Raw genomic sequence first — 19,052 nt, 5'->3', positions numbered from 1 at the left:
GCCTGATGGTGGTATGACATATATACATACCCAAAGGTACACACTGAAGCCCGGATTTCACAGACTTAGAAAAGTCACTGTCTTCACATATGTTGTAAATAGTTACAATTATCTCACTTTGTATATATAAAAAATTAATGGGTATATTTTATGTAGTCTAATGTTTCGTCTTCTCTTCCATTGAGCATGAAAAAACTACATTGGCGTACAGCGGGCAGATGAAAACCAGCTTGTGCCTGCCTCTACGGGCTAAGCTCTTCCTACGGATCTTGCTTATCTCTATTTCTGGATTGGGAAAGGCACACAATCCAACAGGAAATGATCTACATAATCATTAACTGCTTGACCATCTGGTTAAACCAAATGTTACATGAACTGATTCCCACTTGGAGACTACTCTAGCACCACACCCAGCGGGACAATCCTCATATCCTTGCAAAGCAGGATTGCAGATAGCTCAGCAGCACTCCCCAGACCGGATTTTTTTCCACTCACTCTAAGGCACCAGACCTGTGCATCTCAGATTTTTTTTTTTTTCCCCATATGCGTTTTTTTAAATACCAAGTACGGTGTTGCAAAGCTACCGACAAAATGAGAGCTGAAACCAAAGTTACACGATGAGCATCTTCCCCTCCCATTTTCCTGCAGGTATGCAATTTTTGAAGAGACATGCAGAGGCTATCATTTAAACCACTTAGCTTCCGTGTCATGACTTCTCTGCCTCCTGATAACCATTTTAAAATAAAGTGTTTGCACTTCTAAGTTGGCGTTTGAAATTGATGGCCTGCCTTTTGCCCACAGCTTGCTTTATCTGATAAGGTTCAGTCACTGGGTTCTATACCTTGGATCTGAAGTGCTGCAATTCGTTTTGTTTTCCAGCTGAAGACAAAGTAGCCGTCTTCCCACTGTTATTCATCTCAGCTTCCTATCTCTTACCTTTTTCTTACCTATAAAAGATGTGGGGCAAATTCAGCAGTCTATATTCTGGCAAAATTGTACTTGTGGGGGAAAATGCACTTGAAGTCAATGACAGTTTGGATATAGATTTCCCCTGACTCCGTTTATAAAAAAATTTAAGTTGAAGAGAAAACACGATGTATTAGTTTGAAATGTGTAACGGACCGAGACTTACCTTTGGAAATAGCATACTCGTAGTTTGTAGATTAGATTTCCCATTTCATTACAAGAAAATACAGAGAAGGTGTGATCATTACAAGAAAATACAGAGAAGGTGTGATTTAATTGCAGTCACGTTTATTTGCAGTTTCTATACACACTTTCTAGGTAATCAAACTTTTCTGACACATTTTTTGAGAGGGGTTCACAATGAAACTGTCACCGTTTTTACTAAAAATAAATACAAGACTTAAAGTGTTGCACAGCTCTAAAATATACAAAGGCTTGGATTTAATGTAAACTTTGAAAACATTTTACAAAAGAAACCATCTTTGCAACGATTTAAAAAGTTCGTATTTACAAATATTACAAAAATACAAAATGGATGCAAGTCCATAAACCATTGTCTTTTCTGCCAGCATGAACTGGTGCTAGTACCAAAATAGTTACACTGTAACCTTCTTAATTTTTTTTTTTTTAAATTCTTTAAGTCATAACCTACAGTATTTCTCTATCTGCCACCATTGCAGCAAATGCACTCAATCACTGACCTTTGGCAAAAGCAAACATATGCTTTATTTGCTACAACTATTCCATGTCCTCTATGATGCCACAATAAAAAAAAAAAAAAGAAAAAAAAAGAAAAGTGGGAAAATGTTATTTTTCAGAACACACAGCTGTATAACTTCAGAAATCATTTCCACAACATCAGTGCAAACGATGGAACAGTAGGTTGAAATCACGGTTCAGCAGTTACCTGATGCATGAACTGTACCCTGTCTCAAGAGGTGAGTGATGTTCCCTTCGCTCTACAGGTTGTCCTCCAGCGCCTTAATGGCACTTGCAACACTGCAGGGGTCCCTGCCACTTGTTTTCCTCTGATTCCCATGTTTTTTATGAAATCTTTTCTTCAAAGTGGATTTAGGATCTGTCTTTACTTGGGTTTTAATCTGCTAAATATAAACTAGTAAATGAAACAAAAGAAGGAAGACTATATTTTAATGGGATTGTTCTGTGGCTGTTTCGTATGTGAAGTATTGCCTCACTATTCCAGTCAAAAATATTTTTGTAGTGTATATATATATTTATTTATGGTCTCTGTGAAATCATTGATTGGTAATAAAAAGTGTTATCATCAAAGTCAATTCAGCTGTATTCTCTTCGCAGTTATGGTAACTCAGGACTATTAAATATATTGTAAAAGTGCTCCTGGTAAAATTTTTAAGGAAAATGACTGAAGATGACAAACCAAGGATTTTCTGCCCAATATTCCTTTACTCATGTCCTCCCAAAAGTGGTTTGTTATATGCTAAACCTTTCCTCTTAAAACATCCTCATTCATTCACTTCACTTGTGTTCAGACTTTTTTTTCTTAACTAACCTGCTAATGTCATTAGCCTTTTGTTTCCCAAACCTTGCTCCCGTTACCTTTTTGAAAACTATTTTAGACTTTTAGATTATTTAGACTTCCTGAATGTGCAGCCCTTCAGCTGATGGACCACCCCTCCTCTCAACGCACGTACCACATGCACAGCGACTCCACCTCGCACACCGAACGCAACCAGGCTACGCAGGAGGACGGTAGGAAACCCTGAATAATATATTTCTTGTGGTAAGTGCTAGATGAAATCAGACGTGAGCCTTGTGGGGAATAACGTTGGGGATTTTTTTAAACCATTCTGACTTGCTCAGATTCTTTAAAACCGTAACAGTTTTAGGTAGAACCTTCCTCTTTAAAACACGCCCTGCCTGCTTTTAAAAACTCTCAGCTGTTGCATTACATGATTAAAAGCAAAAAAAACTAGTAAAAACCCATTTCACACATCCCGCTTCCCTATCCTTTACTTATGCTTAAAGCCAGCTTTTAGTTGATTTCTTTAGTACCAAAGTACACTCTTTCTGCCATCCTACTCCACCTGTCCCACCACACACCTCCTCGCACTATTTTCTCTGCACTAACCTTTCCTCTACTCCAAACCACATCCTACGGCAACCAACACCAACTGCATCAATTTTGGACAAAGAGGGCCCTCTTCTCCGAGTAGCATGGACGGGGCTACATCAATGGAAACCGTGGTGGCCCAAAGCCCAAAGGAGAATCAGGCCTGTTGGTTTTCTTCTGCTTAAAAATTAAAAGTATAAAGCGACTCACGGGTTAAGTTTTAAAAGTACATGTTCTTGCAGTTTTAAGACGAGAAAATTCAAGTAACTTCAAGTAATTCAGCTTTTATTTCCCTGCCTTCATTTGTATCAAAGCAGCTGCTTTGATTTATCTCCTTTCCCACCCCACCCCAGTCCCGTACCCTGTTCCGCGTTTCTGGTAAACCCAGACAAGATCCCAACTGTACGTGGCTGGCACAATGAACCGGAGCTTTCCCCTTCCCAGCTCAGCAATGAATATAAATAATGCGTACACATACCTAGTTCCCAGCTACGTTTTCACAGTGTCATTTTTGTAAATATTTAGGTAGCATGAATCTCATCAGCACAAAGAGAAAGCTTCACTGAAAACTCATTGCGGATATTTACTGATAAATCGAAAGCGCTTCTTGCATGCTTATAATTTATTTGTTTCCTTTACGAACCAGAAACTAATTGTGTTTAAAGATTATAGTTACCAGGTTATGACCGTGTTATGCATCCCAATAGCCTAATAGGAATATGAAAGTTAAGTACTATTTCTTCTCGCATCTCTCCTCTCTGAAGCAATCCCTGCTAGAATAAAGGCCCAGGGGAGGCTGCGGGATGGGACCCTTTGGGGCTTTGCATCAGATACGACTTCGTTCTGTCGGAAGCACGCTCACCTTCCCCACCGATCCTCACGGTAACCCTCCCAGCTGCACTTTCCAGTTAGCTGCTTCTTCGGAGCTGCCTTAGAAAGACAAATGGTTACTTTAATCCCACCAGAGTCAGCCTTTCCATTTCCCCACCTAAGGCGGAGAATTCCTCCTTTCCACTGCTCAGTGTCGTCCTTCAGGCTTGTCGCCCTGAATGTGGTTATCGGTGGCCATGTGAATTTCTTATGTTTGATATGAAAATGGTATTCACAGAATACAGTTATTACATTTGACTTCTTTTGTCTTCTATAAACAAAGTTGTTATGCAGTAAATTGTTTGCCACATGTCCACTTTTTTGATAATTCTATTTACAAATTTTTATCAAAAATATGGTATTTACATATGTTTTCTTAATTTCTTCTAAATTTTGTTTCAGCTCATTTTAGTGTAGAAAAATACCAATCCTCAAGAGCATTTTCTTTTTTTTTTTTTCTCCCTAGGGAAGCACTACAGTGAGGGATTTGTTTCTAGATGGGCAGCTTCTGGAAAAAAACAACCTCCAAAAGTCACTTTTAACTCTATGGAAAGTGTATAACCATGAAATCTACAGTGACAACGGAAATGAGAGTGGGACAAACCAAATGAAACTAAAAGAAAACAGACCAGACACTGCATATCTTCCTACTTCAGAAAATGTAACTTAATAAATAGCTACAGCCATAGTCCTCTGTTTCCCCAGCGTCTTACAAACACAAACACATTTAAGCATCGATATTGCCCTGCGATTTTTTTCCTTTTTTTCTTTTTCTTTTTTTTTTTTGACTGCTACAGCATTGGCCTCTTATATTCACATCCTTACAGAGCCCGTGGGAGTGGTGTTGGCAGCCTGGCGCCCGCACAGCCTACGTTGAGCTCTGAGAAGACCGATCGTCGTGGGGGCTGCCGTCCGAGTTCTCCGTCTCTCCTTCGGAGATGGCCTGCATCGGTGTGTTGTACAGCCTGCACCGCACACTGTACCGGCTGCTGCTGGCTGCTGGGGGCGCGCGGGACCGCCCCACTCTCGAAGATGCCGACATGGGAAAGCTCTTGGAGGAGAATCCTTCTGCGTTGACCCTGGGGGAACAGGGGGAGAGCGGGGACGATGCATCGGGGCTCACCGCGGGGGGAGACTCCTCTAGGCTTTGAGGGGCATCCACCGTCAGCTCTCCGGGAGACTTGGGCAAAATAGGACTTTTCAGAATTTCCGTGGCGGACATCCTGTAGCTGGAATCGGATCGGCTGCCCTTCTTAAGGAGCAGTAGTTTAAACTCCTCGTTGGATGTGTTGGACTTTTTGGCATTCCTGTATATGAGCCCCGGGGACCTCTGACTGCTTATGGGAGTGCCCCCGCTGCCGGCCGATGGCACATTGCTGGCAGGCAGCGTGCTGCTGGTGGGGGGCTGGCTGCTAGTCCCCGATGAACCTCTCAACCTGTTTCTTACAGCAAGGTCTCCAGAATCCTTTCTCCCGAGAACTTTCCTTTTTGATCTGTATAAACACAAAGAAACACTCCTTCATACATTATCTTTGTAGAATAACACTTAATGCTGGTCTGGAGTTTCACAGATTGACCGTGCTTTCATATTAGCTAGAGTTCTCGTAATTCCTCTGTCAAACGTTGGAGGCTAGCAGTGAATAACAGCACTTTAAGCCGTGATAGCTCTTGTGCAATGTATGAGGCACTGAGCCACACAGTCCCTCTCAACCTCACCCAGCTCTTCCCAAAGAATGTATGCACAATCAGCTCTTTATAAAGACAACAATGCATACAGCGTCCTAGAATCATAGAATAGTTTGGATTGGAAAGGACCTTTAAAGATCATCTAGTCCAACCCCCACCTTGCAATGAGCGGGAACATCTTCATCTAGATCAGGTTGCTCAGAGCCCCGTCCAACCTGACCTTGAATGTTTCCAGGGATGGGGTGTCTCCCACCTCTCTGGGCAACCTGTGCCAGTGTTTCACCACCCTCAGCGTAAAAAATGTCTTCCTTATCTCTAGTCTAAATCTTCCCTTTTTTAGTTTAAAGCCATTACGCCTTGTTGTACTGCAAGAGGCCCTGCTAAAAAAGAATTGTCCCCATCTTTCTTACAAGCCCCCTTTAAGTACTTAAAGGCTGCAATAAGGTGTCCCCAGAGCCTTCTCTTCTCCAGGCTCAACAATCCCAACTCACAGAATTATAGAATCCTAGAATCATAGAATGCGTTGTGTTGGAAGGGACCTTTAAAGGTCATCTAGTCCAACCCCCCTGCAATAAGCAGGGACATTTTTAACTAGATCAGATTGCTCAGAGCCTCATCAAGCCTGGCCTTGAATGTCTCCAGGAACGGGGCCTCCACCACCTCTCTGGGCAACCTGTTCCAGTGTCTCACCACCCTCATTGTAAAGAACTTCTTCCTAATGTCTAATCTAAACCTACCCTGCTCTAGTTTAAAACCATTGCCTTTCCTCCTACTGCTACATACCCTTGCAAATAGCCTCTCCCCATCCTTCCTGTAGGCCCCCTTCAGGTACTGGAAGGCTGCTATAAGGTCTCCCTGGAGTCTTCTCTTCTTCAGGCTGAACAACCCCAACTCCCTCAGCCTGCCTCATAGGAGACGTGTTCCATCCCTCTTGTCATTTTTGCAGTCCTCCTCTGGACCTGCTCCTGTGGTCCAGAGTTGGAGGCAGTACTCCATGTGGGGTCTCACCAGAGTGGAGTAGAAAGGCAGGATCACTTCCCTCAACCTGCTGGCCACGCTTCTTTTGATACAGCCCTAGATGTGGTTGGCCGCCTGGGCTGTTCTTAGGTAATAATAATACTCAGTTGTAACCTATTTAATATCAGAAATCTGTAATTTCAGTTGTGATCGCAAATTTCAGCTGAATACAAAATATTCTAAAATTGAAGAGATGCCTTCTCATCATTGTCACTACAATGACTCACTCACCAGAACAGAGGTGGTAGGCAGAAGGCAGGAACCGCTGTGGGTAGTTTTCTTTGCAGACACATATGTTTGTTAGAGAGAATGGCCTGATGTTGTTATCTGTAAAGCATCCTACACAGGCCACGGAGATATTCAGAGTGCACACCAGACCATAATAAAACATCTTTTAAAAGTTGCCTTTTAGAAAACTAAACTCAATAAACTAAAGAAGGTAGTTGCAGGACAAGGCTTAACCATCGAATAACCATCCTGCAGCTATTGTTAGTGGGCGACTGTGCAGGGCTGCATGTTACATTCCTCATTGCTACGAGTTTCGGTCACCTGTGAATGACTGCAAACAGATCCTCAGTAGTGCGGGGTTTGTTTGGAGACACAAAGACGTCCTCAGCGTCAGCCTGCAGCTCCTCGCTCAGCGGAGACACGATGGACTCGTCACTTGGAGAAGACTCTTGAACAAGGAAAGAGGCCACACCACGAGTCAGACCCCCACCATGCTTTGCAGCGGCACCGCCAACGCGAGGCACCAGCTCGGCTGACAGCTGAGGGGCCGATACCGCCATACAGATTTTATCCTCTAATCTAAACATCATGTACATTGCATGTTGGAGCCCATAAAGGGGGCAACACTAGGGACCGAGCCCAGGATCTCCCATTTGCTGTGTGACTGTGATACACGGCTCCTCCGTACCCAGGGCTAGAACTCCTCCCTTTTCTCTTTTCATCTGGAATGCAGCACAAGGGAGGAAATAAATATCAGAGAAATACACCCTGAATGCACTGAAAAAGCGTAAAATATCTTTGGGCTGGTGGGCCAGCTAACAGATCGGGGAGCTCTGTACTTAAACCTACACACTAATTTGCACCTCCAGCCTGCTTTTTGACTCCACCACCGGTCATGTCCGAGGCTGCATGGTCGGGTATAACACAGAAAGAGTTCACAACTGACCTTTCAGCGAAGGCTCCTCTGTGCGGCCCGCCGTCTCGTCCGCCCTGCCGTCATCCGAGGCACTTTTGGTTGGGATACCTGATGCGATATCATTTTCCTGCTTGCAACTCGCTCCACCGGGTGAATACACTGCCACTGTCTCCGCTTCGTAGCCGATATTCCCAGGCACGTGGTGGCTTACATCGGGTTGGTGCTTAAGCTGATGGCTGACGGCCACCCCCTCGGCCTGATCTGGGCTTTCACTCGCAGGTCCAGCTTCCAGCCGCCCCTCGCCGCCTGTGGAGAGCTCTGGCTGAGCCTGTGCTCGCTGAAGGTCGTGCTCTGTTTCTGCTCCCTGGCCGGCTTTCTTCCCTTCGGTGTCACCTGTGAGGACAGCCGAGCCCTTCTGAGACCCGTCCGTGGAGATGGCACTCATCTGATTCAGAGCGCTTTCTGGCAAGCGCTCGGTGGCCAGGTGTGCTTGGTCCTTCCCGGATTTGATTTCAACCAGACCCACGCTTGCTGAAGCTACAGCTTCTCGCTCGCAGCTATTCTGCCCGCCGAAAGAAGAGCTTTTTTCTAAAGGCGGCTTTCTGGGCCCTGCTTCTACTGGGGAAGCGTCAATGTATGACATTATGGCCTCCTCCGTGGAGTACTGGCGTGGTACTGGTTTCTTAGCTAAGAGCGGCCTCATTTTGCCCGGAGAAACGTCGGTGGCCATCAGGGCGGTCTCCTGTATGCAGAGCAGGTCTGGGGCGCTGCCTTTCTGTTTCCCTCCTTCAGGCTTGTTGACTGCCCGCAGGTGGACAGACTTGAGCACGGAGGGGGTGATGGCGAGGGCAGAGGGAGGGCTGGGATGCAGGGCTTCCCCGACGGCGCTCTGCTTGCTGTGGCTGAGGGCATGCAGCTGGTGCCTGTGAGCGAAGGGCTTGCTCAAGACGTTGTGAAGAGCACTTAGGTCGAGGTGAGTAGGAGGTATAATGGGAAGTTCTAGCTCTTTGCTCACCGAGGCAGTGCCATCTTTCGGGAGCGGCTGCTGCAGCGACGACTTCCTCTCTGGTACTTTGGGCTTCCTCTTGCTCCCCCCTGGAGACAAGGGTCCCGAGAAGAAAGCGGTCGGAAAAGAAGAGGTTGGCGTCTCCGACTGGCTGGAGTACCCACTGGAGGGGGAGGCCAACCCTGCCAGCTTCTCGGGGGAGGCCAGCTTAAACTCATTATCGACGGAGGGGAGGGATGGGGTCGTGGCTCGTGACCCGGACTGGGATGTCTGGGATTCGGAGCTCTCCGGCGACTTGATGCACTCTATGACTGTAGTACCCGTAGCAGTGCTCGAATTGGACAAGGACCTGTAAGGATCACTGGATTTCAAGTCGTTCAGAAGCCAGAGGTCTGCATAGTGAGGTTGTTCAGCACCTTCATCTTTAAAGGAGGGGATATCAGCGGTGTCAAACGGAGTGTCCTTTAACCCGCCATCACCCTGGTTCGACCAGGGGAGCTCCTGCTTGGCCGGCAGGCTGGGGCCTTCCACTCGGGAAGGTGTGTTTGAAAACTCAAGGGGCAGCTTCATCTCCCTGGCGGTGTGAGAGACGTGCTGCCCGGCGCCAATCTTTGGTTCTTTCTTGTCGGGAAGGTCGGTGCTGCCCTCTGATTTCCTCAAAGACGAGCTGCGTTTTGGTGGGGCTGGCTTTGCCTTTGGTTTCTTCAGCGAGATGCTCTGCCGTCCCTGCCTCCTGTGGCTCACGCACTCCTGCCAGGCACAGTCAGCCAGGCTGGAGGCCACGCTCCCAGTCTGGCCGCCCTCGGAGCCCACGGCTGCATAGTTGCAAATATAGCTTTTATTACCCTTGAGACCACAGTCAAAGTGCATGGAGGTATAGTATCCTTCGGTATCCACAGAAAAGTGTGAGCTAGTGTCTGCCTTGTCAGAGGGGCTCTTTTCAAGGAAGCTGTCGTAGGTGGCCATGCTGGTGAAGCTGGGGCATCCCAGGCTGTCAGCCTTCGGGCGCTCCGGGCTGAAGTCCTGGCGACAGGAGGCGTCATGGTGGTGGTGCAGGTAGTTCCACTCGCTGTCACTCGTGTTGCTGTTGTTGGGGTCATCCAGTAAATCCGCCACTGTGGAGGTGAAGGAGCTTGCCCTATGGCCCCTGACCTTGTCGGCGTGGTCACCAAACTGCTCCGTGATGAAGACACTGGAGTCCTCATTGGCGTTGGGAGCGGTGTTGAGTGACAGCTCGGAGTCACAGTGTGAAGAGCCCGTCAGCGGAGGAGAGGCGGCAGGAGGAATGGTTTCGGATGTCTGGGAGGGACACGTGGAGCTGCTCCCACTCCAGTTGCCACTGGAGGACTGGTGGTCGTCTTTCTGGTCCATGTGGCTGCTGAGCAGGACTCCCGCTGTGGAGATAGAGTGAATGGGGCTCCCAAAGGTGTCCGAGTTGGATGAAATCTCGCAGCTGCCAGAATCGGCCATCCTTGACAGCCGCGACCTCCCCCTCTCGCCGATGCTGTGTTCGGGGCTGTGCAGGTGCTGAGGACAAGTTAAACCGATGGGCTGGCACTCTTGTGAACCCTGCTTGCTCAAGACCTCCTTCCCCTTTTTCGGGATCCTCTCCTGGCCGGTTAGGAAGCGCTCTGCTTCGTACCCTGCATTCTTGGTGGCAGCATCCTGATGGCCCTCGCTGGCCCGGGCACCCTCGCGAGGAAGGCTGCGCGAGCGGATGCGGTTGCTGACAGCGGCAGCGAAGACGGCATCCCCGTTGTCCGCCAGCACCAAGATGTTGCCAGCAGAGTGGGAGAGGGAGGCGACAACGCTCTGGCCCCTCTGGGCACGGATCCGCCGCCGGGAGGGAGCAGCGATCAGGATTTCTTCCGTCTGGCACTCTGAGTCCCGGGTCCCCGACCTCCTGCTGCTGGAGCCGGAGAAGTCCGGGTTTGTGTGCACAATCACATTGCGCTCTCTCGCCACTGGCGACTCGTCTGAATCTAGGACACATGGAAAGCCGGGTGAGTGGGAGACAGCTCCACGTTTCCCGGCGCGAGACGACCCGCGGAGCAACCCAAGAAGCATTATCTGCCGTATTCTTTCTTTTCTAATCTTGCTGAGCATTGGACCAAATTTAACTTTGCTATAAAGAGTATATATAAGGCAGACCTCATCCCAGTGAGGTGGGGAAATTCTCCTAGTCCTGCAATGTGATCTCAGTTCTCCTATTTCTGCAATGCGATCTCACACGGAGCTGATCTTGCTGCGGTAAATATTAAGATAAATATTAAGTTTTCAGGTTTTGTCACTCTATTTCAACTAGTTAAAGGCAGTTTTCAGGAGTGGCTGCTGGACAAAACACTCCCTGAGCTTCTACAAATAGTTCTATTATTTTGACTACCTGTCTGTTCAGAATTTCCATTATCTGTTTCTTTACTACCAAGAATATTTGCAAGGCAACAGGATCTTTCTTTCATAGGTTCTCTGGTTGCTTATTCCCTATGATAAACACATTCCTTCTGCTTTCCATCAGGTTTCACGGCAACCGACCGAGATACCAGAGCCATCTTCAGGTGCAGGTGAACATTAAGAAATAATGATCCTGTCAGTTTAATTTTCAGTTAATACCAATTTTACACTGGATTTGCCCTCAAAAGAGTTGCTCCTAATTTACCTGGGACAAAAACTGAGGTAAGCCGCTCAATTGCGGGCAAATATCCTTGGCAATAAAGAATGAAAGGAAGGAACTGAGGACAAGCCTGATAAATACAAGGAACGTTTAGCAGAGTTTCTCATAGGGTACCGGCAGCTGTCTCTAAGGCAGGTATCCAACTGCTCATCTGAGTGAGTTACCCGGCTGCTGTGACAGCTCATCATCACTTTGCTGACCAACATCTGTCAGTTCTTTACCTTAAGCTTCCCTCACGCAAGAAAAAACTTTCACTTAATCTAGTTACTTTTTATGCACGTAACTATGGGTTCGTAACAGAAATAAAATGAAAAGAAAAAAAAGAACTGATTAACATTTACACGATAAGAGCTGAACACGTACACCTATATTACTCGGTAAGGCCCCCGGTCCGTCAAGGCCATATGGAGTAATATAGCTTTGCTTACTTTGTAGTAAATCAAAAAAACAAACCACGTCATTCCCAAACTCCACAAGCATTTGCGCTTTCAAGGTTTCGTTTCTTTGGAAGGCTGGCTACCAGCTCGTATCTCTGCAATTTAAGTTGGTTAGAAAGCTATCTACGGAAGATTTGTATTTATACTACACCTATTTCTTGTTGCACTCTTCTGGGGATGCCAGAGATGGTTTTCCTCCTCCTCAACTTTCGTCTCCGCTGTAGTACAGATTGTGAATGAACAAGAGAGCAGCGTATACTAGCCTCTCTGTCAAAACCAACTCCTGCAACCCATAAATAGGTCTCATTAGCCTTTAGAAATAGTAAACAAGTTTTCATGGCTGGAACACAGTGGAGGTATGTGAGCTTGGATTAAGCCTGTGGATAAACATAAGGGAGCCCTTATGTAGCTCTTATGTAAATTATATCACAGTATATCACAGTTTTACATCTAATTCCAGCTCCCCCTCAGCAGCCTGGTCTGCCAAAAATAACAGAAGGAGTAAAAAAAACCAAAAAAAAAACAAAAAAAAGAAAAGAAAAAAAAGAAGAGAAAATCATGAAGAAAAATAGAGTTGAGAGCTCTTGGTAACAGGGCATCTTTCTTACAGCTATTTACCCATCTGTCATAGCGACGATGACAGTAACTTGTCTGCAAAGAGTAATCTGTTCAGCTATAGCCTGACTTATTTTAAGCAACTAAGCGTAAAAAAACAATTTAAGGTTATAACACCATATTGCAGTAGTTGGGTGCTTCTTAGGAGACCAATATGCCAAGGGGGCTAACATTTCAAAAGGAAGGAGACAGCTAAAATGGGGCCAAGTCCCCATGCAAGTTTAGAGAGCATTCTCGATGATGATCACACGTGGCCAAGGGTGACATAAACGGGCAGCTACTATGTATTTGCATGCATCAGTAAGTGGCCTGATTTTCCCAAGTGCTCAGCACATGGCAGGATGCATGGGAGCCCGCTCTGGGAATTGGGTCTTGCAGTGCATCAAGATCCTCAGTTTGGATTTAGGAGCCCAAGTTCATGGGCACACTTACTTACGACCATGGTCAAACAGAATAAGCCGGAATTCCTCATTTTCTTTATGTTTCCAGAGCATTAGCACAGGAAATTGTCTTTCACTTTGTTTTTTACACTTTGTTGTCAAAAAAAATTTAAAACGAGGCCCACCAGAGGACCAGTGCCCATCTGCACTGGCTTTTTGCACAACTGTATACCCATGCTCTCTAAAATTGACGTGGGACAGGTTGGAAAAAATGTGCCAGGTCCATAAAAACACTAACATAAGGATTGCTGGTACAGTGGTTTGTAATCTTAAGAAAAACAAACAAACTTAACCAAACAAAAGGAAAACAAAAAAAAATCCTGATAAGAAGCTCTATTTTAATAGCGTATAATTATAGAAAACATAATTATACACAGACATACACGTACATATTACACTACATAACAATGTAAAACATTAAAAAGTAACTTTCTTGTAAAAGTTCTTCTTGAAATCTACTACAGTGAAATAGAGGCTTCAGACAGATGTCCTGTAACCACCAATGCCCCTGGAATAAGCAGAGGAAGAACTTTCTTTAATATGGAACAAAAGTGCCGTAAACTCCAACAACAGTCATTTTCAAAAAAGTGAACATTTCTCAGGGTTGGGAGAAGCTTAAAAAACAAAAACAGAGAACCGAAAGCAAACTCTTTGAAACAAAAAAAATCAATCATCAGCATCATTGCTGGTTTTCCAGCAACTGTGAGTTAGCCAAACATGCTCTGTGCGCCAGATGCACGGGGGGCATCTCCGAGAGGAAAGTGGAAGAGGGCATATCCTCCCCGTGACGCATACAAATTATTCCCATTAGTGCTAATGAGAATGATACACATAAACATCCAGAAGATTACATACCATTCTTGATCTGTAAAACTGATCAGTGGAAATTTGGTTCCAATGTATGGCAGGTGGAGTCTAGGCAAAAATGGCTATTACTGGAAAAGTTAACATTGGTCCCAGACCTAACTCTCCTCTGAACTGCATTAGGTGACATTAGCCATGTTAGAAAGCCTACACCAACAGCTAGGGCCCTATATTGAATCTAGAAAGAGCATCATTTTAACACCAGCTCTGCCTCATGGAGACGTGCCACACTATCCGTGACTTTCCACGGGGATTCCTATCGGCAGTGCCCAACCTGCGACCTCGACCAGATGCTCCCAACCTCCAGCCCAGCAGGGTCTATGCAGGCAGCTCCCTCCCGTGGGGCCCTGGCTGGCCAGAAGCACTGTCTCAGCGGTGAGGACACCCGCTCCTGCCTGCCACCTCCCCGGGCGGGCAAGAGCTGGTGGCACGGTGCAGTGTCACCTCTGCTGCTGGGGAGGAGGGCAACTGGGACCGTGTTGCTGTCACCAGGAGGATTCATGCAGCTGATGGTGGAGCTGATGGGGACTTGTCACCGTGACACTGTAGGACAGACGTGCTGCACACCCAAAAAGCCCAGAGCCCCTTGGTTGGGGGCTGAAGCTGGACTGTGGGCACGCAGCCCTCCCCAGCACCACGGTGAAACCCGCAGCCTGTCTCACAGGAAGGCTGGGCACCGCTGATAGAGACGGGAAAGAGCAATGGGATGTGAAGTGCTCTGACCTCCTCCCCCGACCCCCCCAGTTACTAGGAAAATAGAATTAAATACAAATATTTTCTCTGGGGAATGAAGGCTAACTGAAAGCTCCCTGCTTTTTTCCTGATTGTTTATATTCAATTCTATAACCGTGGAAATCAGCCCACTTTATGCTCTTACATTAATCAAAACTCAGTGCGAAATATTATTGAGGAAAACTCAGATCAACTTTATGTTTACCATAGCCCTCTGGAAGGAGAGAAAGAGAAAAAGAGAAAAACAGCCTGATTTTTGATTCTGGAAATAAGTCGTCTATCACATTTAATAAGTGAAGTACCTGTTGCTTCTATAAACAAGCTCTCCTTCAAATAAATCTAGTCAAATGTATCCAAATGTTATAGAAATAAAATAAAACGCTGTTACTATACCTTCAGCATAGCTGCATGTAAAGAGATGTCAGAGCGATGGTTTGCATGCTACACAGTCATGCCTCGCGTGTTTAAAGCACTGCAAATAGTAGCCTACATTCTCTAGTTTCTCTTCTCCTGCTACACATGATAATCATATGATTAATTTTGGTGGCTTTCTGCATTATTTCAGTCAGCTACATTCAAAAAGTTATTTGAGGTCTTTGTAAATACAGACTGTAGGTTATATACACAACAAAAGTACATTGTTTACACAGGGAACCAGTGTTATGTTATACTGTATAACATGACTCCGAAAATATGGGCCAAATTAATCCTAGATGCGGCTTCAGTGACTTCAGCGGTCACGCATGAGGGATGAATTTAGCCCACTGTCCTCCAGAAACTACATCCTCAAGCTCGGGTCTTTGACCCCAGACTGCACAATCCTGTGACTTCAAATAAATTAAACAAAATAAGTACTTGACCTCCCTTGAACCATGCAATAAATACAAAAAGAAATAGAAGAGATTTGTACCAGTGACATTGATGGGGATAATGCAAGAAGAAATCACTTGGGCATCTTGTTTCATTTTCTCCTCTGGAGTTGGGAGAGGTAGTGCTTTACTCCAATTGGTTTGTTTATCCAGTGTAGAAGGGATATTATGTATTGGATTTTTCGGCCTCTGCCCTAACATGACATCTGTATCTTCGTCCTCTGGTGGATGGGACTGCAAATGAATACATACAAAATCAGTGTCTCCCACTCAGGCTCACAAGGGTAATTTTGAAACAAAGCAGACACACAGATCAGAAATCAATTACAGGGATGCAAAGAGGAACCGTTCTAGCTAAGTCACACGGCACGAGCTATTCTCCAGTGGAAAAATAACATCCTGCACACAGGAGAAAAATACCCCAACATACCGGAAACAAGTCAGCGTATTCACAGTGACATTTACAGGACATCTCCTCCATCAGAAGGGGCACGTCCTGCATCCATGGGTAGCCGTTGCGAGCGTGCCCTCAATTACCATCAGCATTAGACATGTGGGCCCTCATTTGCATCCGCAACCTTTTGAACACCCGAGTCCGCTGATTGCTAAGCGAGGACTGGCCCCATATAACCATTCATTTGAGGACAAGCATCAGAAGGCCCACAGTTTTAAAGACGACCCCTCCGTACTTCAGAGAACCATTTGCATTTCATTTTTACAAACTCAGACTGTGAGCAGAGCGAAGTTAGAGCCACCCAGCGGCTACGCGGTGGGAAGCGGCGGGTGTTAACAGTGCCGGGGCAGGGGGACAGTGGCCAAAGAGAAGAGTAGCCACCACCAGAAGAAATTCAAAGAGTTATTTAGAAACCATGCACATTTTTACAGCATGCTACGAGAAGCGCTAGACACGGAAGATAAAGCAACAGAGAGAAAAGTAAACTGCGTGGAAGAAACACAGATGGTTTGTTGTCTCTTGGAAGAAATAACAAATTCACCGACAACCCCCTGTCTTGCAAAGCTGCTGTAATTTCATCTAGTAAAAGAGAAATAAATTAAGTGCGTGTTCATGTCGTGCTGGCTACCAGTTTGGGTTTGGGGGTCTCTTTGTTTGCAAAAAAAAAAAAGTTTCTGTTTTGTTTGGAAGGGGACAGAGGAGAGAAACACTTACCTTTTTCTGCCTAATTTCCCTCCCTTTTTCCATTAATACGTTCCTCTATAAGCCGTGACAAAACTCTCCGGCCAGCCCAGGACGTCCGTCTGCCTCTCGTTTTTTAAAAATGAAGTGCAATCCCTTTCAGACGTCTTTCTCTTCAGTCCTGAATTCCCAGCTGCTTAACTACCAGCCTACCCCCTCATGCCTGCTGTTTACACTTCATTTGCCGGTTTTAGTTTCGGTAGTAAACACGGCGAAGACAAAATATTGCTCCCCAGCTCCTTGGCAGGGCGTTGAGCAGGCGGGTGTTGAACGCCGCAGGATCACGCCCGGGCTGCCATTGTACTTCTGCCATTCCTCCGCCCAGGCTCCTCACAAATCCCGGGGGAATTAACCATCTCAGGCTGGCCAAACAGCATTTACGCCCCGGCCCCCAAAGCATTTAAGATCTTAACTCGGCAGCTACTATTTAAACTGTTGGAGGGCACTTACTTACCTCGCCGGCGTCGCCTCCCGCAGCACCCCCAGACCCGAGACAACGCACGCTTCCTCCTCCTCCTCCTCCCGCCCGCAGAAAACCCCCTTTTCCCACCGCAGGATTTCAGTCAAACATCACAGCCTTCTTTCTGCCTGCAGCTTTTGTGCCGATCCCCGGCAGACGTGAACAGCTCATATAAACTTCAAGCACAAAAGACTTTGTTTCCTAGGTAACTCCCCCCCCGCAACCCCCCCCAAAAAAAAAGTTTGATGCATGCACACAAAAAACCCCCCAACAACCACCCCTGCACACCCACATGGACACACACGCACACACACACACAGAGGCTGCATTTGTTGCCGATTCCTCCCCTGGATGACAATGAAGCGCTGGACAAAGCGGGCAAAGTGACCCTGGCTGCCAGAGCTCCTCCTCTCCAAACAGCGGCATCACCAAACGGCCAGAGAATAAATACCCGCTGTCGTGCTGGCACTGCCCAAACAATTTCTTACCGTTCAGGGAAAAAAAAAGAAGAAAAAGGGGCAGTTTGGCAAAAACATTGCAAGAGAATGAAACGCAATCACTAACGCTATTGAGTCTGTCCCGGCTCAGGCCTTTTAAAGGGTAAGAGCAGGCGGCCTCGTGGCCACGAGCTCCTGAAACCCATCCAAGGTGAAGAATGAAAGAAGGGGGGGCAAAAAGTCATTATTGTGTCTTACTGACATGAGAAAAACAGAAAAGCGCAGTAAAGTTAGCAAGTGAAAAGCAAGCAAGAGGAAGGGTTAGGATCTGGAGGGGAGAAGAGTGGGACAGGGCTGTTAGTTGAGGATTGCTTGTTTTTCCAGTACCTTTCTACTCCAGGGGGTCATGTGGCAACACTCAATTGGGGAGGGCGAACGGGTGCTGTTAAACTATAAATGTGAAATGTAAAAAAAAAAAAAAAAAAAAATTAAAATTAAAACCATACACAAAATGTTTCTGGTAAAAGCACATCATTTTTGTCCGGATAAATTAGCATCAGAGGCAAAACAAGCTGAGATTTCCATCCTACTTCCAACTGATGGGTTTATTCCCCAGAAGAGAATACTTCTTTTCACAATGCAGCTCAAGGAACTGTGCCCACAGAGTAGTTTGGACCCCTGTGAAGTCTGTGCTGATTTTGCTTGCTTGGATTAGACAAAACTGCAGTGAAATTGGTTCAACCTCCTTGTACAGACATGCTTAAATTGTCCCAAGAATGTCATGTATTGATTTGGTAACTCAAACTGTGTACAGCCTGGAGCTGAAGCAGCGCGAGGTACGTATCCAATTACATTATAAATGATCTATTTCATAACATAAGGGAATTTTTTTCGCACGAGGTACTTAAACAATAGATATAAATAATGCTGGTCCTGAGGGTGATTCATCAAATACATTGATTGCTAAGGTTTTCTGATGTTATCATTACATCTCTAAGGTTGCAATCATGACAGGGTGACAATGGCTAATTGGCTTTTTGTCACTTTTTATAAGGCTTGAAAGGAGAAACAGCGATGCCCACAGTGTCCTGGGTCTTGCTGAATCCCTGCACCTCCGAAATCCTCTTCTGACAGAAACTGCTTGGTTTGTTGCACTGTCCTGTTTTAAAAACCAAGGAGTGAAGGATGACTTCTTTGGAAATAGAAAATAAAACAAAACAGGAGATAAAGAAAGCAGGCCTGTTGATCCCACCGGAAAGCTCTAGCACATGTTTCTCGGTGGGGGTTATTACCTCCCCTGCATTAGTCAGCAGACCTGCCAAATAATCCTATGAACGTTTTTCCTCCCAATCACTTTCAACACCGCTGTGATGGATGAACCACAAACCTCAGTTTGAAAGACTTTGCATTATATGGTCTCCTCTCAAAAAAAGAAGCTGTGGTGATTATGGGGCTGGAGCACCTCCCTTATGAGGAAAGGCTGAAAGAGCTGGGACTCTTTAGCCTGGAGAAGAGAAGGTTGAGGGGGGACCTGATTAATGTTTACAAGTA

At 46.0% G+C, this 19,052-nt stretch overlaps 1 protein-coding gene across 3 annotated transcripts in view; it reads right to left on the bottom strand.

The window, feature by feature from the left end:
* Window positions 1-1,253: 1,253 nt before the first annotated feature.
* The window catches only part of NHS (NHS actin remodeling regulator), a 266,771-nt gene continuing 248,972 nt past the window's right edge, over window positions 1,254-19,052 (bottom strand). Inside the window, exons 4-9 of one of the 3 annotated variants that reach the window (XM_063342424.1) lie at window positions 17,889-17,951; window positions 15,451-15,643; window positions 12,041-12,172; window positions 7,806-10,763; window positions 7,181-7,307; window positions 1,254-5,421 (exon numbers count right to left, since the gene is read on the bottom strand). In XM_063342424.1, coding sequence (XP_063198494.1) covers window positions 4,797-5,421; window positions 7,181-7,307; window positions 7,806-10,763; window positions 12,041-12,172; window positions 15,451-15,643; window positions 17,889-17,951 — 4,098 coding nt within the window. In that variant the 3' untranslated portion in view covers window positions 1,254-4,796. The remainder of the gene's footprint in view (window positions 5,422-7,180; window positions 7,308-7,805; window positions 10,764-12,040; window positions 12,173-15,450; window positions 15,644-17,888; window positions 17,952-19,052) is intronic. The other 2 variants (XM_063342436.1, XM_063342426.1) reach the window with 2 other exon arrangements.

This window comes from Chroicocephalus ridibundus, chromosome 1 (genome assembly GCF_963924245.1).
Source record: "Chroicocephalus ridibundus chromosome 1, bChrRid1.1, whole genome shotgun sequence".
Classification (NCBI taxonomy): Eukaryota; Metazoa; Chordata; class Aves; order Charadriiformes; family Laridae; genus Chroicocephalus; species Chroicocephalus ridibundus.
Note: the sequence above shows the minus strand (reverse complement) of the source record. Positions and strands in the feature narration are given on the sequence as shown.